This window comes from Ochotona princeps, chromosome 4 (assembly GCF_030435755.1).
Source record: "Ochotona princeps isolate mOchPri1 chromosome 4, mOchPri1.hap1, whole genome shotgun sequence".
Taxonomy (NCBI): domain Eukaryota; kingdom Metazoa; phylum Chordata; class Mammalia; order Lagomorpha; family Ochotonidae; genus Ochotona; species Ochotona princeps.
In genome coordinates this window covers 76,078,037-76,102,027 of record NC_080835.1, presented here as the reverse complement: position 1 = coordinate 76,102,027, position 23,991 = coordinate 76,078,037, and the positions used below count along the sequence as shown (strand labels likewise).

Genomic DNA, 23,991 nt, shown 5'->3' with positions numbered 1-23,991 from the left:
GAGGGAGAAACTGCCCACCTTAGGCAATCAATGTTGGGAGGGCTCTGAGCCCCCATATTTTCAGAGGAGGCCCTGCCTCCTTCCCTGGCTTGTGCCTCTCACCTTATTCCTTACCCTCATGCTTGCTCCTTCCAATTGCAGTCCCCTTCTCCCCCACATCGCCCTGTCTTTTTGCAGCCTCTGCTGGGTTTTCCTGCTTTGTTGGTGGAATGGATAGGAAGACAGCACCCCGAAAGGTTGGGCATCCCCTATAACTGCTACTCCAACCCACACACACACCCTTTGATCCCTGTATTCTGTTGAGCCAACTGTAGTCACCTCATCAAATAAGCACAGGCCCAGAGCTGTCACCACATGGCCTGCAAACCAGTCACTATGGCAACCAGATTTCCCTCCCTGCTCCTGTGCACAGAAAATGGCCGCCAGGGGAGGGGCCCTCTGAGTTCTTTTGACTCAGCCTGTCTCATTTGGACCCCTGATTCACGCTGACACTAAGAAATTCCACACGTTATGTCTGATCCTACCGCAGCTTTTGGGAGGCAAAAGGAAGTCGAGTCAAAGGAATAAAGCTATTTTTCTACCAGAAGCTATATTTTCATGAGGTATGGTTATCTGCTCTGAACAGATAAATGAAGAGCAAAAGGAATACAGGAATCTGTGGGATCTGGCACGGTGGATTTTGTCTTATCAGAGTAATGGAATGACAGGGCGCATTCAAATAGAAATATGGGGGAAGTAGCCAAATGATACAGGGAGTTCTGTAGGGCACAGACCATGAACCTCTGAGCAAATGACAGATTAGGATGGTACTGTCTGATGTAATTCTCCTGTTAGGGAATTAGGCATGTAGTTCCTCTGGTCCTGAGCTCAGGGTCAGCCTGCGCTTTCACAGTGACCTCTTCCTTCTCAGTAGCAATGAAGTGTGACAATGTCTGAATTGTTGATAGATACCCCTGTTCTGTGCTTGGTTCTGACACAGCCATGGGACCTTCCAGAATGAAGTTCCAAAGGGAACTAATTGGGTGTCTATTTCTTTGGACCACAGAAGTGCTTCTGTTTAAAACAGGACTATCAGCAATGTTTAGGGAGGCGGTCATCCCAGTTCCTCCATCCAGGACACCTTGTACACTGTCTGGTGGGGAGAACAATTGTCTAGCGAAACCCTCCAGGCATGTCTACCCATTGTTGCTTCAGGAGGATACTTGGGTGATCATGAGTTCTCCAAACCCAAACAAGACCCTCTTTTCACACCTTCTTAAAGTGAACTGGGGGACCCCATTTGGCAATAAAAACTCTGGGTTTCATTCTCAGAATTTTGAATTAAAACTCTATTTTTTTTCAGTTTCCCTGCAGGTGGATATTGTTCCCAGCCAAGGGGAAATCAGCGTTGGAGAGTCCAAATTCTTCCTGTGCCAAGGCAAGTGCCCCATGTCCCTCTGCATTTTGGAACTTGTCTCGGCCTTCCAGGACAGAGCAGAAGTCAACACACACCACATGGAGTTGTTAGCAGTGCTGTGCTGCAGAGACCATGTTTATCACCATTGCTGATAAGCCAGGCCAGTTCTCAGGCTCTCTGCCTTCCCTCTCAAGGCTGCTCCATCATAGTAGTAATCTGTGTCTGGTTAGTATTGGAGGAAGGTTGTGGTTTTCTTAGGAAAGTCAGCACAACTCACAGACTAGTCAGTCTCTGGGGTATCTTGCATATCTACATCTAAAGCTCTGTAAATGACAATGGGGACCAGCACTGGGTCAGAAATGACTCTTCCATGGATTGGCTTAGGGCTTATTGCTCAGGATCCCAGAGACTTGAAAAACCAAGCCCTAAGACTTGCCAGGAAATCAAACAGAACTCAGACATCACATCCATTGTTGAGGGCTTCTCTCCTTGCTTTCCTAGGCCTGGTGGGAATACCATTGTTCTGTCCTCCCTCGTTCCCACCAGTGCTCTGAGATACACTAGACCCAGTGTCCTTGTTTTGTTGTTTAGGAAAATGTGTCTCATGTCCTCCACCAGGATAATTATCAGGAAATATCCAATAGAGGAAAGGATGTTATAACAAGCGTCGGGTCCCCTGTCGTATGTGGCTGGGTTCTGAAGCTTGGGGAAACCAGGAAAGAGCTAAGCTAGGTTTACACTATGGCATTTATCAAGCAGCTCCTGGCAGAGAAAGACCTTTAAAAGCACCACAGTTTGTATCGATTGGGGTAGCAGTGGCAGCCCAATGCCTTCGCTCCGGCTTTGCCTTCATTACAGTAATTTCAAGGATATGGCAACACTGCCATGGAGCCCACAGCACATCTTGCAAATAGCAATAGTTATTGAACACATGATGGGCCCTGAAAGGAAAACGACTTCATTTCTATACTAAGAGACTGTGTGGGCAGAGAAGGGCACTGTGTAGAAGGACAGGACAGACCCATGACACTGGATCCCAGAACACCTAGTCCAGTGGCAGCTCAGCACTGGGCACCAGCAGTCTTCCCCTCTTGAGTGCCCAGGCAAAGGAGATCCCCGGCATGTTGTTTGCAGCATTTAAGGCAGTGGATTTGCCTATCTGAGGTAGAGGATCCTGAGACGAATGACATGCGTGTCACTTTGCACGGGCAGGTGTTGCTATGAATGCAGCCAGAATCTGTACTGCTAGATCAGCCCGTGTCCCACAGCTTCATGTTCAGGACACTCTAATCTGATTCCTCACAAGCAAACTGGCCACTGGGCTAAGAACAAGTAGGCTCTTAAACTTGGATTCTAGGTCTATGAAATCCTTTTCTCTGAGCCATATCAACTCCGAGCTTAGTGCCTGAAGCAGAAGAGGCCCCTAATAAACACCTCTTCCTTTCCCAAGGACAGGAGCTTATGACTGAACACCGGCATGTGTGGCTGGTGAGTTCTTTCCCAATACTCTCAGAGGAGTTAGGAATAGAATAGCAAGAAGTGATAGCTGGAGGAGGGCTGCCTCGTGTTCTCATATAAACACCACTCCCTGACATCCCAACCTGAACCCATCTGATGTTGGTGAGAGGCAGCTGTCACTCCAGCAGGGGACTGAGCCTTCTTTGTTTCACTTCTTCCTTAGTGGCAGGGGATGCCAAAGACAAGGACATCTCCTGGTTCTCCCCCAACGGAGAGAAGCTCAGCCCTAACCAGCAGCGCATCTCCGTGGTGTGGAATGACGACTCTTCTTCCACTCTCACCATCTACAATGCCGACATTGACGACGCCGGCATTTACAAATGCGTGGTCACTGATGAGGACGGCAGTGAGTCTGAAGCCACGGTCAATGTCAAGATCTTCCGTAAGCACTGCCCTCACCTTATCTTCCATTTTCTCTGTCAAAGAGACAGGTGATGGACAGTAAGAAACCCACTTCCAGGCCCTGCCAAGGCCTGGCTCCTTTTTTTCTTTCTTTTTATTTGAAAGACAGAGAGACAAAGACAGACTTCTCATCCACTTGTTTACTTTCCAAATACCTACAATGGCTGGAGCCAGGCTAGACTGAAGCTGAGAGCTGGGGACTGAATCTAAATCTCCCACATGTGTGGCAGAGAGCCAATGACTTGAACCACCTGCCTCCCATGTGCCTCTCAGGGTGCATGTTGGCTGGAAACTGGACTCAGGAAGGGAGCCAGGACTCAGACCAAGGCATCTAATAGGAGATGGGTTTTTAAGTGCTGCACCAAAGTCAAACAGCCCTGAGCTTTTCCTGGCTTGAATTACAGCTCCAGGACATTCTCCAGTGTTATTTGGCCAGTTAGGAACCCTCACCCCAGTTTCCACTGATCACAGCTTCTCCCCTAACTACCACTAAGGGCCCCAGGCTATATATGCGTATCAGACAGCTTCTGGAGGCTGTCCTGAGCTCCTCTGTCCCTTCTCCAAGAGTTTCCTGGTGAGTGTGCAATGCAAGCTTTCCTTCTCATTTAAATCTCCCCTGCTGGTGATGCAGCCCACAAACTCAGTGGGATGGGGACTGTTATCTGAACATGCTGTGCCACTCCAAGCAGGCAGTTCTCAACACCACTGAAGCTCATCCTGGAGGTGGCTTCTTATTACCTTGTTATCTATTCTGTGGCCGGAGTCAATGGTAGGTGACAGCTAATGGAATAGTATTGATTGCCAAAGTATTTGTGGCCATTAAGCATGCTTTTTTTTTAATCTTTAGCTTTCTCTCAGCTGTACCAAAGTTGAGGTGGGGCTGGAACAGGGTCAAAGTAGAAGACAGATTAAAGCCCTGATGACTCCTACTCTTCATTATAAAATAGCTGCTCTATCTATGCCATATGCAAGATTTCCCTTTCCCTCTGGGAATATCTTGCACAACACACACAGTTCCTTTAAGTACTTCATATGAAAAAAAGAAAAGATTGTTTTGGAGTCCATGTACAGTTTTTTTATTATTTTGTAAAGTACGATTTCCCTGAACTTTTGAAACCCCTTCTTGGGAGATATTTAACACTTAGCGAGTAGATGTTTGGTTAACAGACACTACATATTTTCCTGCTGACATGTTGTACTGACTGCTATGCATGGCTGGATGAGAGACCCCCTCCAGTACCACTGCATATATGAACTGACATATATGAGAATTGTCCAAGGCTCAAGTTCTAGCAAGTCAGGTCTAGCAAGTAAGGGTCTTTCTGGGGAAGCCAGTCATGTCCCTCACTCTTTTCCTGCTCATTCTCTAGAGAAACTCATGTTCAAGAATGCACCAACCCCGCAGGAGTTCAGGGAGGGAGAAGATGCTGTGATCGTGTGTGATGTGGTCAGCTCCCTCCCCCCAACCATTATCTGGAAGCACAAGGGCCGAGATGTCATCCTGAAGAAAGATGGTAAGACCCAAGTACCCTGGCAGCCACCTGCTCCCCCTGGGCTCCCATGTTCCCCAGGGTTCCACTCCACCAGCCTTTGAAGGATTCCAGGCCAAGCTCAAGGTCAAGTGTACCAGAAGCACCCTGCAGTTCTTCAGATCCTAAGTGAGTGGGTGGCTCTAGCTGGTGGATTTGACTCCTTATCTCCTCTCCAAAGCAAAAGACACATTTCCAATAGACTGCTACTCGGGGCTGTATTTCAGAGCTTGGGGCACATTTTCTTACATTAGCCTCAAGTCCCATTCTTTGAGACTGTGGTCAGGACAAAGAGGCACAGCTACCTGTCTGCAGATGCCAGAGTTCTCTGACTGATCCTTGGTGAACCTGCCTCTTGTCTCTTCTAGTTCGATTCATAGTCCTGTCCAACAACTACCTGCAGATCCAAGGCATCAAGAAATCAGATGAGGGCACTTACCGCTGTGAGGGCAGAATCCTGGCACGGGGTGAGATCAACTTCAAGGATATTCAAGTGGTTGTGAATGGTGAGGAGCTCCTTGCTTCCTGCTTGCTGTGTCACTGCAGCCTTGGTCCCTGGGGTCCGCAAAGTGAAGCCTGTCCTGACTTGCTCATTTGTGTCAGCTGAATCCTCTCTCTGTCCATCATAGCCTCTGTGTGTGTGTGTGTGTGTGTGTGTGTGTGTGTGTGTGTGTTTGAGAGACACATACACTTGTCTTTGTCTTTGACTTTCTTCTCAATTAAGGGTGGTTGTGGTGCAGTTATCGAATATCCTTCCTTGCAACACTAGAAACTTTCCCTATGCCTTACTAATAAACTCTTATCAATCTTCATTGTCCTTGATGTTGCTGTAATTGCGAAGTTAGTCCCCTCGGTTCAATGTTTAAAGAAAATATTACAATCAATTCAGGCCTCAGAATAGTTGGAATCATGGTCATGGGCGTATTAATCTTAATTTGCAGTGTCAAATAAACACACCCGTGGAATCGATCTGACATTTACAAGGTGTTTACAGGAAATTATAATGTCAGTACTAAGAATATAAGTAAGTCATGGCTGAATTGTTTTGGCTGTTGATACATAATTTTTGCCAAACTTTTCCCCACTCCTTCCTTTGGTTAAAAACAGTTTGCGCACTAGGTTGCTTATGCCAGTCCCTGAGTAATGTCGCTGTGGTGAACTGGGATGTTTCAAAATGGTATTAACCATTTAACCACCAGAAGCAGTAGTGCCCTGCTTTTTCCGGTGTTGAGTCCATTTAAAAATCAATTTATATTTTTATTTACTTTAAAAGGCAGAGAAATACAAGGACAGACAGTGATTTTCTACCTACTGCTTCACCCCCTAAACAGAAACTCAATCCAGTTCTTTCATATGGGAGGCAGGGACCAAATACCCAAGTCATCCCTGCTGCCTCCCAGGGACTGGACAGGAGCAAGACTTGAACCCGGTGTACCTGGGCATGGAACACAGGTGTCCCAAGTAGCATACCAACCACTGCACCAGATTCCCTCCCCAATAACCCCTTATCTTTTTTTTTAAAAGATTTATTTTTATTGCAAAGTCAGATATACAGAGAGGAGGAGAGACAGAGAGGAAGATCCTCCGTCCGATGATTCACTCCCCAAGTGAGCCGCAACGGGCCGGTGTGCACCGATCCGATGCCGGGAACCAGGAACCTCCTCCAGGTCTCCCACGCGGGTGCAGGGTCCCAGTGCATTGGGCAGTCCTCAACTGCTTTCCCAGGCCACAAGCAGGGAGCTGGATGGGAAGTGGAGCCGCCAGGATCAGAACCGGCGCCCATGTGGGATCCCGGGGCGTTCAAGGGGAGGACTTCAGCTGCTAGGCCACGCCGCCGGGCCCAACCCATTATCTTAATGTAGAAGTCCCCATTGCCTCTGGTAGCTGTAAAGTTTTTAGTGCATTATTGAGAAAATAGATCATAATAAATAGCTATTGTAAGTCAAATACCATTTTTAAGTAAGTGAAGTGTATTGTAGCATCTAAACTCCCAAAAACCAATAACATACATTGATTGGTGAATTCTTTATTCCATGAACACCCACGCCTTCAGATCCCTTATACTAACTCTGCAGTTACCCAGGATCCGACCCATAGGCCAAGCCTGGTTAGAGGCCTCTATAGCATCTCTGCCCTGGGGCACTGGGTTCATCCACATTTCCACAGACTCCCTTGACCTCCTTCTTTCCTCAGTGCCGCCCACCGTCCAGGCCAGGCAGAGTGTTGTGAATGCCACCGCCAACCTCGGCCAGTCTGTCACCCTGGTATGTGATGCCGACGGCTTCCCAGAGCCCACCATGAGCTGGACAAAGTAAGAAAATGGCCTGTACCTGTGTCATGTGTTAGAGAAGGGGATATCCCAGAATCTACTCTGGGCATTTCTGCAGATATGGGATGAGCTTCTGGGGAATATCAGAATGGATGAAGAATGAGTGAGTTCTTTTCAGTAAGGTTCTCATGCCTTGACGTTGTATAATGCCTCCATTTTCAGTCTTGTAAGAGGCAGGGCTGGAGGGTGTGATCTTAGGAGGCCTCTTCTTGAAAGCTTCTGGGAAAAGTCAGAGGACTGGGTGAGAAACAATGTAAATGTGGACATACAGCTTGGGGCCTTAATATTTTATGAAGCCTAAAAACCATGAGCAAACTGAAAACAAGCAACTGTGTGCTCATATTCACAACCCTTTGCATGTTCACACCCTACAGGGATGGAGAACAGATAGAGAAAGAGGAAGACGATGAGAAGTACATCTTCAGCGATGACAGCTCTGAGCTGACCATCAGGAAGGTGGGTAAGGACGACGAGGCCGAGTACGTCTGCATTGCTGAGAACAAGGCTGGCGAACAAGATGCGTCCATCCACCTCAAAGTCTTTGGTAAGGGAAGTGGGATTCCAGGTCGCTGCTCTGCCCAGCTTCCTCTGATCCTATACCCTGTAGCTGTCAGCAAGATCCTGTGTGCTCTACAAGGCAATATATCCCATATATTCTACCACCTAAGCCCTAGTCCAAGCCAAAGGAGGTGATTACCTCCTTTGTTGGGCATCTTCAGTCTTCCTATTCATAGTGTCATTCCTTGGGTTAAAATTGTCCAATGGCTTCCCATTGCAGCCAGAAAAAAATCCAAACTACCTACTGTGACCTTCAAGATCTGTATGAGCCAGCTCTTGCCTCCCTTCAATTCTTGTCTTTCTTTTCACTTTGCTCTCCATGGACACACCATGCTCGTTTCACATCCCTGGGACATTGCACTTGGTATTTCTCCTTCTAGGCATATCACTTGCTCACATCTGATCTGAGCTTCCTTCTTCTCATCCATTACTTAGCTCTCAGTTAAATCTCCCTTTCTCAATAAACCTTTCCTTCCTTGGTTATACGGGTCCCTCATCCTTACTCCCACTATCAACACCTCCACTAGTTACTTTCATTACCCTTATTACCTCTTCTCTGTATTTAAGAGTAACTGATATAATCTAGTTCACATAGTTGGGGTGGGGATTGTTTGTCTCCCACCTTAATAGTTTAGCCACAAACTCCAGCATAGTTGGTGGGTATTGTCTGTCTTACACATTGCTTGTCCCCAGTATCCTAAAAATACTGCCAGACTTATTGTTGGCCTTTGGCAAATAGTAATGATTGACTGGCTGTTTCACCCCCAGCCAGTGTGAACCAGTGCCATAGAAAGTCAGAAGAAGGGCTCTCAGATTTCTACTCCCATCATCCTTGTAAATTTAGTGATTTTCATTCATTTCAGGACTGGAATGCACTTGACCTAACCTTGGGAAAAGTTTGTTACAGAGGGTAGTTTCTCCTTGTGGCTTTCAACTCTCTAGGAAGAGATGAACTAATCCTCTGTGGATGGCATTGCCCTTGTGCAGGTAGCCAAAGGACAGTTTTGAGGCTTATCTCTCTCACAGGTCACATGTGCACCTGGGAACCAGAATGGAGACATGCTTGTTTAGCCTGGTCAGGAGAACTGTTGGAACTTGGTTCAAGTTAACTGTGTACACTTGAGAATAAAACCTGAACTTTGCTGGTAGTTTGTTCCCTAATTCCTACCAATCTTTCCCAATCACTCCAATTGTAGGTTTTCACACATTATAGAAAAGGACAGATACACTTGTTCATTTCTTCCCTCAATCAGCAAATATTTATTACAAAACATTGTCATTGGAAAGGGAGAGCTACAGAGCTTAATAGTATGTGTATCTTTGGCCCTGTAAAACCCCAAAAAGGAGCATAATAGATAAGCATGTAAGTGATAATGAACACTGTCAGTCAAAAGCATTTGAGCAACTGCTATAGGCCCAGCCAGAGCTGGATTCACAAGAATCACAGGGACTCAGGTTTCATTGGTGAGATCACAGGCTAATGGAAATGACCAAAGTTAACATCTTCAATAACAGCCCTAAAATGACTTCCTAATAGCAATATGCAAGGTGTTAGAAACCATCTCTGGTCGTTTGTGATGTAAGTTGGGGAGGTCATCACAGATCAGATGATGTGCTCTTGCACAGAGAGGGACTGCCCAGGTGTGGTGGCGGAGCATTTCAGGCACCTTGGGCACAGGTGCAGAGGCAGGAAAAGTACCTGTCAATCTGAATGAGGGGTGCCTGTAAACACGGATATGCCTCCAGTGCTTAGGATAAGATGGAGCATATAGTAGACTCAAATTTTAGGATAAATGAAGGAACAGTCATTAGTTACATGTAAGATGGGCCTGGAAATACATTATCATCATTTGCCCAAAGAGAGCAGTACTTTCAGATATTAGCCCTGCAAAGCAATAAAACTCAACACAAACTACACACTTTAACACTGTGCTGAGCAATGAAAGAGGTATTATCTATAAGTGGGCCTTTTCTAAAATCCTGTTTTACAAATGAGGACACCAAGAATAGAGTAATTAAGTACTTCCTCTCCATTCCCGGGATTCAGAGGCAGATGGCCTCCAAGTCCATTCTCTGAGCTGACAATGGACTTCTCTGCTCTTCAGAACCCAGGAGGTCATGTAACATGTCTAAATTACATGGAGAGTGACTCATAGCACTAGAACCTGTGTGCTCCCTCTCACCATCCTGCAGCTCCTACAGTCTCCATAGAAGCACAACAGCTCTAACTTGGTACATCAGGAACAGATCGTGATGTACTTTCCAGGGCTCTCAATGGTGCTGGCTGCCCAGCAAGGTGGAATGGTAGTGCCTGAAGAGCCACATGTGGTCGTGATAGAATGAGAGGGTGCAGAAGGCTGAGAGAAGGAGTACAGAGGAAGGGAAAAGAAGATTGGGGAGCCTGCAAGACACCTTTCACTCTTATACCTTTGTACATCACACACACCCCAGTTTACTTCTCAACCCCTCAGTTGGAAGGATGTGCAATAGAGAACACAGTGCAACAAATGCAAAAGAGGTGGCCAAGCTCCTAGAGAGGCAGGTAGGGAAAATGTGAGTTGTAGGTACTATGTCCAATCTTGGACAGGAAGCCTCCATAGTATAACCTGGTGCCTCAAACACATCCCCTTGCCATCTGCACTTCACCCTGACCTTCCAGCATCCCCTATGAGTTTAGAAGAGTACAGAGCTAGGGAACCGGATGTAGAGGGCCCAGCCAGGCAGCTAGGGCTATATTTGTCCCACCTTTCCCTGCTTCTTCCTCTTTCTATTTGCCATTGTGGACCATCACTGAGTGGTGGGCAGGGGGAGACAAAGCAGGCAGGTTGCTTGCTATAGCAGAGTGTACTGCCATGTGGTAAAAGGGGAGAGAATCCTGTAGTAAGATACTGAGGAAATGCTCAGGATGCCTGTGGCTTCAGAAGGGCTGCAGTCACTGTAGAAGGGACAGATCTAAATCAGAGACTGTTGTGAGTGGACCTCATTGATACCACTTTTTCCTAAGAAAGGACCCTACACTAGCATGCTGTTGCCCTAGTTATCAACTCACCGCTTCTTTTACCAGGCATTTGCATCCCATCTTCATTTAAATTTGGCAGTGAGTTTCCATTACTCCTATCCCATGGGCCCTTGTGAGAAGTATTTTTGTCTCCACAATCCCTATTGCGCTCAAGTGAATGCTCTCAAGGTTTCAGGGTGTTTTGGGTAAGGCAAGGTCTCCACAAGCTTTGCTTAGCTTGCCCCTTGCAACTAAAGCAGCTCTCTTGGGTCACAGCAGAGGACCAGCAGGGATCTACAGGAAGATGCACCTGCTTCTGCTCCTGGTATTTTATGCAGCCTTTCTATGCTCAGAAGCAACCTCCCCACCATTACCACTGGCTGTCATTGGGTTGCAGCGATCTGTACTGGGGTGGGAGGAGACAAACTGGTTCTCAGTGGCATGTTGCAGAGCCATGGATATGCTTGGACAACTCACAGAACAGCTGTCCTCACAGGAGAGTTTGTGCGGAAAAGGGTGCTATGTGGGAAACAGAGGCACTAAGTCCCATGGAGACCGATGGATGAAGAGCAGGAATCTGAAAGTCCAAAGGGGAGTTGACAGGAGGGAGCAAGGACCATCAGCAGGTGAAAGCTGGAAAGCTGCCCCTGGGGGCTGAAATGCAAAGGGAGGGGCTCCTTTACAAGTAGGGTTGTCCTGCATCTGTCTCTGCTGGCCCCATGAAGACCAGCTTCGCAGTGGAATTATGTAAAATGCCCCATCACTATTGAAGATAGTCCCCATTTAGATGATAAATGACATATGTAGCTATCCTTTGTCCACAGTAGTATTCTAACCCTAGACCTGCAGAGGTAGCCTGGACAGTAGCCCTGCTTTGGGAGTAGCTAAGGAGACAGTAATCACTGAGCCCATCAACCTTCTTCCCAAATATCTTCTGCACTCTGCACAAAGTCGGCCTTTGTCAACAGGTCTTTAATAAGAATAGTTTTCCTTTGCTTTAGGGCTTGCACAGTGCACCCTTTGTAGTCATCTGGGAAATGGTGCCCCCAAGACCAAATATTGACCCATGGGAACTGACCCTGACTGTCTTCTGTTGACCTTTAGCTGCCAGTACAGGGTGATGTGGGTTTGAGAGAAGGTCAGCAAGACACTGTCAAGATTTCATATCTGAAAAGGGTTCCCACAGCCTTCCTAGGCCTGTCTCCAGACCCCAAAACTTGACTTTAGTGAGTGTATTCTTTTTTAACTTTTCATCGTGCAATTTTGATGCTGTAGAAATTCAAACTTAATTTTACCTTTATTTTACTTTATTCTATTTTTCTTTTTATGGTTTGTGTCTAGTTTGTTATGTTAGTCACAAAAAACAAAACGCTTACTGCTCGAAACTTTTATCTGTCTAACATGTGCTTCCTTAAAAGTCACTGTGATCAATAGCTAGATTCAAAGTCTTCTTACAAGAAAACTGAGTGCAGGTGGATTGCATAAAATTTGTAATCATCTGGCTGCCTGGGATGAAGATAGGCTTATGTGTTAGCCATCAGGAAAAAAAGGATTTTCTAAGCAGGCTGTTTGTGCAGATTAACTTCAGGAGAATATCTGAACTCTATAGAAGCAAGGATTTTCTGGGGGATGGGGAACAGGGATGGACAAGCTCAGCTCTATCATTGTCATCCATCTATTAAAAAACATTAGGGACCTCAACTCTGGATAAATGTAAGCAGTTTTTTATTAGCCTACTTGGAGTGACTGCATGAATTTGACTATAAAGGAGAGGTCATTATTTCAAAAATTATCTATAATTCTGATTTATTGCCTGGTTTGTTTATCTAGCCCAGCCTTTTTCCCTATTTGTGAAACAAGTTACGTTTCTGCAGTGTTATCTTCTACAAAAAGTTCAGCAATTTCAGGGTATAATTGTTTTAAATTGAGAAAATTCAATTTTCTCTAATGTTTTAACATTTAACTCAGCTTTGGAATGCTTGTATTTTATTGCATTCCTCAAAACATTTGGAAAATGAACTCATCTCAACTCATCTTCCTTCCCATCCTCTGCTCACCCAATATCCCCCCAACCAGGGACCCCTGTTTCCTTCCTAGAGCGAATGCCAGCACCATCTTTCCAGTCCTTTAGGATCTGAGTCATTTATGTGCATGCTCCATCCTTCCTGTGACTCTTCCCCCTGCTCCCTGTGCTCTGCTCACTGACCAAAGAGATAAATGCCCTCAGCTCTCTGCCGCTGCTCAAATGACCTCGTTGGGGACTCAGTGTTAATGTACAGCTGGGTCATTGCCAGAGTTTTTGAATTGGTTTTCTCACGTTAGAAATATTCCCGATTCTCAACCATCTTGGATGTTTGCTAGATTAAACTTCTTGAAATACAAATGATCCCTCATTCTTCTGCTCAGACACTGTCAGCGGTTCTCCACCAGGCAGTGGACGTGTGCAGGCGACCCAGTCTTATCTTCCTCTGCCTCGTGCCACATTGATCTCTTCACGTGTTCTTGCTTTTTGTTTTTGGTCAAGCAGTTTCCAATGCATGGAATGTCTCTGTTTCTACCCCAGAGTGGCACCTGCTGAGAAGCTCATAGCCCAAACTGAAGATGTTCTCCTCCCAAAGTTCCTGACAAGGAGACTGCCCTCCTTTGGCATTCTGCCTTCTGCATACAGTGTCCCCATGCCACCACCCTTCCTCTATCAGATGTGGTTTTGATTATTGCTGTGGCTTTGTGTGAGCCCTCGGGGTTCAACTCTGAATCTCCTGTAATACCTTCATTAGGCCTTAGTATGTTACAAATAGATAACCTTCAGTGTATAAACCCATGTCCGCATTCAAACCCAGGAAGCTAAATGATCAGATGAACTCATAGAAATGTTTTCTCTTTTCAGCAAAACCCAAAATTACTTACGTCGAGAACCAGACTGCCATGGAACTGGAAGAGCAGGTCACTCTGACCTGTGAAGCCTCAGGAGACCCTATTCCCTCCATTACCTGGAGAACCTCCACTCGAAACATCAGCAGTGAAGAAAAGGTATTACGTCACCCAAGAGTTTCAGGGTCATGGACCACAGACTCTGAGCACACTGAGTCTGCCCCCTGCCTGGTTCTTTTTGGTGAGCCAGAGGGTGGGGATTTCATCAGCAGAGGCCACAGCGGGTCCTGTGACTGCCTGCCCTGGCCTGCCTAGCTATGAGCTGCTCAGCATCCCCTTGTAAGTGGGACCTCAGTTCCTTTCATATGTTAGCAAGGATGTGATGCTGACAGGCTTGGTCAAGTTCACTGTTCCCAAGAAAAGGCATTAGGCATTAGCAATCATCAGACTTGGGGTTATAGAGCTGTGAGGAATAAGCATACACCAAGATGCTGGTGTGCCAGATCATCTCATGGGCACCCAAGTAAATACTCTTCCAGAAATAATGGAGATCAAAACAAACCTGTTAATTCTGTTCCTTGCATTTTCCATCCTCATGCTATCTATACACCATATGCCAAAAAGCTTGGCTGCCTTTGTGTCTACCTGTATTCTTGGTCATGTTCGAATTTCATTCTGTTCTCAAGGCAAAAATAATTAGCAGTTTCTAAATGGTGATGGTTACATCTGGGCTCTGCAATATTCCCAGTGAGGGCTTTAGAACTTCATAGAAGCCCTTCCTGCTAAATTAAAGTGTCTGGCAAGATTTAGCTCCAGTGCACAAGGATGTGTAGACCATTGGAAAGCTGTCTTTGTCATTGATAATGAATAAAAATTGATATAACTCCTCCACATTATGCAATCCTTTACTACTGGGGAGGCTAAAAGCAGAAAAGAGGAGAAGCCTGGTTTTAAAGCAGCTTAAAGGTACATATGGCACTTTTCCAGCCTCAGCTCATGGGTCCTGTAATAATAGGCTTTGTTTTAGTTGGCCAGGGTTTTGTCACCTATTTAGGAATAATGGTCTTAGCCTTAAAGAACATTTATAATGGATTGCTTATTGACCACAATGTCAAAAATGATAGATTATCACTCTTTTGGCTGCGCAGAGGAAATCCCTAGAGAAGAGAAAAGAAGCCAAAAAAGGATAGCGTGAAACACCAGTGCTGAATTTGGAATTTGCTAAAATCAAAAGGAGCCGAAATCCCAGTTCCAATAACCCCAACCCCCTCAGTTGTTGGCAAGTTTTTTGGTCAGCAGTTGAATCCAACTTAACAAAAATGAGGAACTGCTAAATATTTTTGAAACTCACATATGCCTTTTGATACATGAAGAGCAACTGTATTAATAAATGTGATGTTTACTTGGATACTTTGGATACTTTTCGTTATCATGTCGGAATAAAAACCTTAGCTAAGGTGTCAGCTCCCATATATGTGTTTTATGCAGATGGAATGTCCATTTCAGGGCTGATCCCACAGGACCACTGGTTGGTGGATGTTTCTGCATCACGCTTAACAGTAGATTTGTTCAGAGTGGCTCAATGGATATCTTTGCCCTTGGGTGAAGGACAGAAATATCTTATCTCACATGGATGACACTTTTAAATTCCATATCTTTTCCTGGAACAGCTCAATTGCCAAGCTAAGCCAGAAGGATTATTAAGATTGGTGCCTAACTCAGGCTCTTTAATAGGTTGGCACACTTCTGGTCTCCACCTGCGATTTCACTTTTATAGAATGAGAATAAATAGCCAGAAACTTATGGTTCCTGAATATTGAGACTCAACATGCCCAGGAGAAGCTGCCTATGCCAGGCCTCATAGGGACTGACTTTTGTACAATTCAGTTATCAGCTCAGCCCTGAAGTGTCCGTTTTCTTCTGAGATCATCATCTAAACTCAACCACATAGATGGTGTCACGATTGATTCTGGGCTCTCTTCACATTTACTTAAAGTGACATTATTAGAACAAGAGCAAGTCGGTGTTAACATAAGCCCTCCACCTCAGCCAGTGATTGGACATGAGATGAACCCATTTGCCTAAATGAAGTCACAGCTTAAAAAAAAAAATCTGCCATTTCTCTTCATCCTGTATTGGCAGTCAGGAGACATGATGTCCACATTCAATTATAGATGGCTAACAATTAAGAGAATAAATGTGGGCTGTCTGAGAGTGCAGATAAGACATTCCTCTTTAATGTTGGCAACTTTTCTTCCTGTGCTCCAGCTAAAGCTGCATTGACTATCATCAGGGTTCAAGATTACTGCTGTCACTGCATTGCAGAAGTGGAAGAAATTTATTTTGTTTTTTAAAATTGGGATGATTCCCTCAGGCAAAAAATAGATAATGGTATCACATTGATAAGGGAGACGCTTCCTGCAATTTAGATCACATAAAATACCTATGTCATAGAAGATGGGAAGGCACCTTCTGAGGTTTCTATTCTCACCTAGCTCCCTTTTCTTGCAAGCCTACTAAAGTCTCTGGGTCCCTGTACACAGGGTGATGGTGTCTGTCCTGTGCAAGGTAGTTGGCCAACACTGAGGCACAGAAAGGGTCATCTCCTTGCTCTATCTCTGTTTGGTCCTCCAGCCTGTGCCACTCTGTCCTTTGTGTAATGGCCACTGAAGTAGCTATTCTGCTTCATGTTTGTCAGCCTGCTCATATTCCGTTCAACACCCAGCCATTATTACTGTTGCTCTTTCATCACAGTCTCCACACTCTGTACCTCTTTAGCTGTCCTGGCCCAGACAGATTCAGTTCACTGGTACTCCCGTGGAACACTGTCACGCCTTCAGTGTCACACACATGCAGATTCCAGTGAAGTTATGGCTCCCTTGCTGGTGGACAGTTATCATTGCATTAGCTCTTTCTCAATTTCCTCATTCTGCGGCCACATGTTGAGCTGTTGGTCAACCAACATGCCCGGATCTGCTTTATGTAAACTGCATTTAAGCTGCACGTCTCCCATCTTGTTCTGTGCTTGATTGCTTAATCAATAAGTGGATTGTCTTACTGATTTCTGTCAAAAAGTTGCATTTTGTTACACTGTTTCTCAAGAGAGTCACTGTGGTAATTTGGGAAGAAACTTCATTGCCTGAAACTATCCTGTTCATTGTCAGACATTGAACATCACTGATCCCCTTCCCATGAAAGCCACTAGCCACCTCTGATCATTTCTAAATATGTCATAGGTGCAAACACCTTCTGGCTTGAGAATGAGTATTTGAGTTCATCTTACCAGCTAGCCAGGACCAACATCAGAACTATCCTTAGAAATCTATTTCAACCCCATCTGGGTTGAAATACATGCATGTTAAATTTAATGAGATAGTCAGCAGTGACCCCAGTCTGAAGCATGGAGCCTATAGGCAGGCAGTTCAACAGCCTTCCCATTGTAACTGTCGTCTAAAATTTGCATGAGGTTTTGCTTTCAAGCTTGTTTGAACACTTACTTGAAATATGTCAAATCACTGATAAAAACATTGACTGCTATAAGGTCAAGTATAGAATCTTTAAGCTGCCAAGGTTTCCCTCTGGCCATGACTCAGAAGGTCCAGCACCTGATACCTTGGAGGCTCAGTTCCCTCTCGTGATTTTGGTGACAGTTGTGAAAAGTTCAGTGACCCCTATGATACAGTTAGTTGTGAAGCTCATTCCTGCAGCTTTGCTTTGTGCTTTGCTGCTTAGTTGAGTCTAATGGTACCCTTCTTTTTGGAAGGGTGTCAAAAAAGCTTTCGGCCACTAACACGTTGACTTTCTGGGGGGTACCAATGCTGCGCTTCATCAGTAAAGGGAGGGACAAACAAGAACCAGAGCAGAGGGCCTAGATATCATGTCTCTGAGTTGAGTTCAATGCCAGGTTGTTAAGCTTCACCTAGTTGAGTCAGTTTGTTTTAGAAACTGGCAGTAGTCATACCAAGTCTTATTGTTGAGTTCATTGAGATCACTAAGGTAGATCAGTTGTCCAAAATTTTTCTCTTTCTGTGTGGTCACTCTTGCATTATGAAAAAAGAAAATATTTGACTGTCATAACAATTCAGTTTGTAATCATGTGTGTGAAGGTCATTGTGATACTTTAGAAAGTTTGTACATTTGTGTTTTCTTAATGCATCCTACCTGGATTCGTTTTAAATATTGCCAGGTATTTGAGTAAGTGGAACTAAATTCCAGGAACCATTTAAATACTGAAAGAAACCCAGAGATGATGGTTTACATATTCTTTCCCTGCAGAAAAAAAAAGCCACCATTTTCTCATTTAAATATCTCTGTGCCTTTAAAATCACTGGGAAAGAAAAGCATATGAAACTTTAATGATTAGGGGAGAGGCAAGAAGTAAAGACTTGACATCAGAAGAGACAGAGGAGGGGAAGAAATTGATGAACCGTGAGTCTTGGGCTGACAGCATATCCCACAAATAAGTGAGTACTGTTGAAATTCTGCAGTTTTCTTTTTCACCAGGAGGAATTCCTCATTCAATACAAACCCAGAGCCCACATTTAAACACTGGAAGCTCTGATTGCATTGAGGAGTCAGACATGGTTTATCCAGAGGGTGGGCAAATGTGTAACAGGGAGTAATAGAATCATGATAAGATAATTATAGGGATACCTAACTTTAGTTGCGATTTATATTCCTGTAGACTTATCTGCAAGATCATAAAACATGTAAATATTAAAACAACCTAGAGCTATTCTTTGGTGGAACATTACTGATATTATCTTCATTTGTTTGATAAATGCATGTTTGCATATCAGCTTGTCTTAAAGTGACCACACCTTCAACAAATGATTAGGGCTAAAGACATTTCCTAATGTTCCACCAGGCACACAGATAAAAAAAGGTCAAGTTACTAGAAAGCATTATTACTAGCAATTACTTATTCCAAATGCCACAGAAGACATGAAAAGAATCGGATTTAAGAAAACTATTCCATACGATATATCCCTTTTAAAATATGCAGGCTTGGTATGTCACAGAAAACCTTCTGAGTGATGTGAAACTGGCAACCCCATTTGATGTGTTGACCCACTGTTCTGTTGTCTGTGCATGTTCCTGCTTTCTCACTTTCTTCATACCAACATCATGTGGCATAGCTCAGTCTTTTCATGCTTGTTTTTCCCAAATTCCCCCTGCATTTTGTGATCTCTTGATGTTTGCTAACTTGCTTGTGTCCCCTGGATTACATGGATATGAATCTGTTTCTAGCATTGTTTCTAATCCTTTTCCATCTGACCGTTGGGACAGTCAAGCACTCAGGCCACTTAACAAAAGCAAGGCAGCCAGATTGACTCTCGGGATAAAAACAGAATAGCTAGAAGCAGAGTGAATTCACATGTACCAGAAACATTTAAAAATTTTACATGCAGGTGAAAACATTCCCCCAAATCTCTGTATTTCTGAGTTGGCCCACTCCTTTATGAATACCATCATTGGTAAAAATGGTATTTGCTTGAGTCCACATGCCATCCAGGCCTTCTCTGCTTATAAAGATTGAAGACCTCACAGCATTTGGTATCCTCAAAGCTTTCTGACCCATAATTTCAATGACTTCATACTTCTCATTTCTAATGGACTTACCTGTTCCTTGCTTTATTTCTTTTTTATTTAAGTAAAAAGTTGGTATTTACTAGAATGCATGCAGAGTTATAAAATGCATGAGCATAAAATGGCATTGAAAAGCTATCTAATAAAATTCAAAGGAGGAAGCCTGCTCGCTAAGCATCTCTGGAAGTGGTTAGAACCGCTAGTTTCACCAATAGTAGGAATATTTAAGATGTGTTGGAGCAGCAGTCTAATATATCTGATGATATCTGTACATATGCCCACCAAAGATTAGGAAAGCCTTTACCTTTGAATTGCACATTTTAATATGCAGAAGAGGTGGGGGAAGCTGAACATAAGCTACATCCTACACTAAATTGGGTAATAAACACACCATTGAAAGTGAGCCTTGGAAAAAGTTCTGAATTAAAAAGAAGCTGCATGTGCACGGAATGCAGTATGATAGATCAATTCTTTAAAGCAACATGTTGTAAAATTTTACTGCTTTCTTGTTGTGTTTTATATCTTGTTCTCTCCAGGCTTCGTGGACTCGACCAGAGAAACAAGAGGTATAGCTTACCTGACCACTAGCCAGTCTTTAGTTTTGAAAACATTGCAGTTTAACTCACCATTGCAGTTGAATAACCAGACATGCTAAACTAATCAGTACTTTAGTTAAAGAATAGGTCAATAGTGGTAGACGTTAGTGAGCAATAGTGTCATTTTAGAATGAGCAAGCAAGCTGTGTTGGGAATGGATGAATGAAACTATTATTTTCTAAAACTGAATGTTGTTTTCTTGCTGCTGGTAGTAAAAAATAACATCCAGGTAATTATACTGATAGAAAGAAATTGTCCCAATTCCCAGGCAAGGCGCTGTGAAATGATGAGATTGTTTTTGACCCACATGGCTGATGTGCCTTTGGATTACAAAGTCACGGGGTTTCTGATCTAAAACTCACTCAGCCCTTTCCCCTCCAGCCCAACTCATCTTGTTGCTCACTCGTTTTGCAATGATTGGTCCTAGTAAATGATCATATCACATTTCATCATCAAAAGCAGCACGAAAGAAATCTCTTGTTGATTTTTCCATACTACTAAACACATCCATTTTACTTTTATGGAGCATTAAATTTGTGAGATTAGGATGGTTTGCTGAAAATGGTTTTATGATTTTTAAAATCAGTGGCATTTAACCTTTGAAATTTCCCTGATGACTTTGTGGAGTTTGGGTACTTGCGGGACTTAGTTTGAATTTTGAAACTAAATATTTGGATTTTAATTACTATACTCTAAGAAAGTCCCTATTTTGGACCATGCCCGTTATGTTTGACCTGACTTGTGTGGCTTCACTTGTAGTAAAATGTTGTGATTATACATGTAGTAGTGTAAGGATCAGTATGCTTTTTACTTTATTTTATTAGAACCAATATACTTTAGGGTGAGATTCAAGGACCTAGTCTTTAAATTACTTTTAAAACATAACCTTCATCTCTTCTCTAGTTGAAACTTCGAAATTTTAATACTGTAGACATGGAAGATCCTATGGATTGATTCAGTAAATCTATCCTCTTAGTCTTTCAGGAATGATGATTATTCAGAACACATACTTCATGTGTACAGATCATGGCTATAAATATTTAATATGGTTTAATATTTAAAAGTTGACTGCTTATCCGCAGGCACTAATATTACTTTCTGCACATGAACACACTGCCGTTATCAGGATTAATTCTTTGCAAGTTTGGTTTGCATCATACCTTCCTCGATGTCACAGGAACTCTAGTTTAGTGCAGATGCGCAGGAACCACTTAGTGCTGTCACCTGCTGATTGTTTTACTGCTCCAAAGTCACGGACTCACTGTGATTAGGGAAGGGAGAGAAGAAGGGCTAATTATTAGCTGTTCTTTAGCAGCTGCAAATCTCATGCTTCGTGGCCTTCTACATCTTCCTTCTGTCATTCTGACTAGATCTGGTTAGAGACTGAACTGAGATTTATCAGGAGCATTCCATAGATGTTAAGAGAATAAGTAGTATCCTAAGTAGAAGTAATTGGTTTGCTCCCAGAAAAGCAGGCACCTCACTCTCTGTTTTCCAGAAGGGTCTTTATCATGAGAGCCTTACTTTGGGCATAATTGCCTTTTAAGTCAATGCCTCTGTGGGGTTCAGAAGTCCCATTCTCTCCTGTTGGTCTGCTACAGAGCCAAAGACCCAAGTCTGGAGGGTCACAAAAGAAGACTTGGATTGTGACCAATTTCTTTGCTGCTGTGTGCTCTGAGAAGCCTTGGCTCTGGAAGAAGCGAGATAGAAATGTTGGGATGAGACACAGAGCTAGAAAAGGAGTTTTCTTGAGATGGTGATCTTTCCACTCTTGGCTGGAGTTCACCCCTTCCTTTGGCAAGACAACTGCACCATCAGCATGGCTTTGGCCCCAACTTTGTCCTGATGCCAGAGTGAAGCCTTTCAGCAAGAAGATACTCTAGTCACACTGGAATCTTCCTTCAAATCCTCAAAGGCAAAACTAGGCAGCTGACAAATAGTCCCATCATCAAACCTGTAGTGAGCCACTGGAAAGTGAGAATTCTCTGTGGAGAGATGGCCTTGCCAATCTGTTCCCATCATTAAATTAAAGAAATTCCCACACAGAGGAATTTTAGAAGTCATATTGGTGGGGTGAGGGGGAATGATCATCCATGTCACTCCTTTTCTGGGCTTCTCTTACACCATTTTCCAGATGATTCTGGACAGAGAGTGCTCAGCGTCTGCTTTGTTGCTGACAACAGCTTCCTTATACCTACACAACTTTCTTTACTCTTTTGCTTACAGCATCACTTCCTTGAGGAAATATTCTCTTGCCTTCCTGAGGATTATGGTCAGATTGCCACGTTATGCCTTGGCAGCCCTGGAACAAGTCCTGTCTGGGTCGCTAAAAATCGTAACACTTCATACAGCGGGGTGACCACAAAGGCTGGAGGTAGACTTCCAGTCTTCTCTGCCTTCACTCTTGTGTGTGCAGCATAAGATGTTGCACAGCAGGCAGGTCATGCCAGGTCTTAAGAGATACTTGCAAGGGAGGATTCACACCGTTGACATTCCTTAGATAGACCAATGGGCCGAGGTTGTGTATGGCCACATGCAGAATACATGTTCCCAACACTGCATTGTCCGCCCATGAGGAAAAGAGACCTAAGATCCAGTGTTTCCCACAACCTAGATGTCTTGACTTTCCATTGAAGTGTTCCACACTTGAATGTTCTCTCTCATCAATGTATGTATGGCATCTTCTCGGATGCCTCCTCTCTACTGACCAGTCCCCTGGGTCAAATGGAAGCAGCAGGCCGTTCATCTCAGTGAGGGCTGGTGCTCGGGAGTGGAGAGGGATGATTGTGCACGACCTTGCTGTCTTCTTTATAGCAGCCTTTCCTGGCCTCCAGATGTGATAGCATGGGGTTTAGATGACTGAACTGGACTAGATGTGTTAGTGCTAGGGTGTAGCCTCACATGCTACGTCTGCTGCTGGAGCAGCAGGTCAGCAGTGCTTTGTTTTTGAGATTCTCAGACTGGCAACTGTATGTCATTGCAGTCCTGGGCTTCAGACTTAAAAACCAGCATCTCAGATGAACATGAAGCCAGGTGTCCCTTCCTTGGCTAAAGACCTAACCAATGGGATGAGAGATAACCCAGGTGTCAGAGGCAGGATATCCTCAAAGCAGATAGAAGAAATGGCCTAGTCTACAAAATTCAAGACCTCTTGTTGAGACTGCCAACTTCCTTGAGGATGAACTTGGGCTCCAGGCCCAAGATCCTTCCTGGGTCAGTAGTCATTTAATTTAATTAGGTTGCCAAAGAAGGGAGCCCCTTAGAAATAGCCTAGTACGTATTGCCTGGTGATCAAATACTTACTCTTTTCTTGATCCAACTGTAATGCCAGAGACTCAGAAAGCCAGAAGGAGTATCAGGGTCTAAAACTAATGATGCCTATGGTGTCAAAGATCCTAAATCAGCATGGAATGCTCCGTACCACTGTCCCTGGGAAGGAACCCATTTACCCCCATCTCCAGCTCAGTAGTTCCTGAGCTTTGAGTTATGTGACTCTATTCTAGAACTCTTTCACGCTTAAGCATCCAGGGAAGAGAGGCACCTGCAAAAATGTGCATGTCTTGTATAATTCCTTATCCTGGGCCCATTCAGATTTCTCTGTGTGCAGACACTGTGGAACTGGCAGACAGGCAGACTGGTAGGAAAGGAAGGGAGTTCAAGCTCCCAGAATCTCACTTATTCTTTACTGGCCAGGGCTTTTGCTTCCATTTCAAAAATTTCAAGCAATCTTGGGGGACCTACCCAGTTCTTGCCCCTAATTAATTTTGACACACAATTCAGGCCATTTGACATAACTAAGTCCTATTTTCTGTTTTAGTTATACCCAAATTCTCATGTTGCTCCCCAAAACCTCTACCATTAAGTAATATATAAGACTAAGGTCAGGAGAGAGATGTGAGGTTGGGCACAGACAAGCAATGACCCAGTCTCCTAGTCCCCTCCCTTGCCATAGCTCCCTGCCCTACCTCAGGTTGTGACACTCTCCCTTCCCTCCTGGCAGACCCTGGATGGGCACATGGTGGTACGCAGCCACGCCCGCGTGTCATCCCTTACCCTGAAGAGCATCCAGTATACAGACGCTGGAGAATACATCTGCACTGCCAGCAACACCATTGGCCAGGATTCCCAGTCCATGTACCTTGAAGTGCAATGTGAGAAATAACGGGAAAAATGTGGGGTGGAGATGGGGGGATGGGGAGGGAAGG

At 44.3% G+C, this 23,991-nt stretch overlaps 1 protein-coding gene across 6 annotated transcripts in view; it reads left to right on the top strand.

Annotated features, from left to right (window-relative positions):
* Window positions 1-23,991, top strand: part of NCAM1 (neural cell adhesion molecule 1) — a 299,382-nt gene that overhangs the window by 235,732 nt on the left and 39,659 nt on the right. For all 6 annotated transcript variants that reach the window (XM_012926925.3, XM_058663909.1, XM_058663905.1 and 3 more), the window contains exons 2-9: window positions 1,343-1,417; window positions 3,078-3,296; window positions 4,687-4,830; window positions 5,214-5,351; window positions 7,039-7,156; window positions 7,549-7,718; window positions 13,618-13,760; window positions 23,787-23,937. In XM_012926925.3, the coding sequence (XP_012782379.2) occupies window positions 1,343-1,417; window positions 3,078-3,296; window positions 4,687-4,830; window positions 5,214-5,351; window positions 7,039-7,156; window positions 7,549-7,718; window positions 13,618-13,760; window positions 23,787-23,937 (1,158 nt within the window). The remainder of the gene's footprint in view (window positions 1-1,342; window positions 1,418-3,077; window positions 3,297-4,686; window positions 4,831-5,213; window positions 5,352-7,038; window positions 7,157-7,548; window positions 7,719-13,617; window positions 13,761-23,786; window positions 23,938-23,991) is intronic.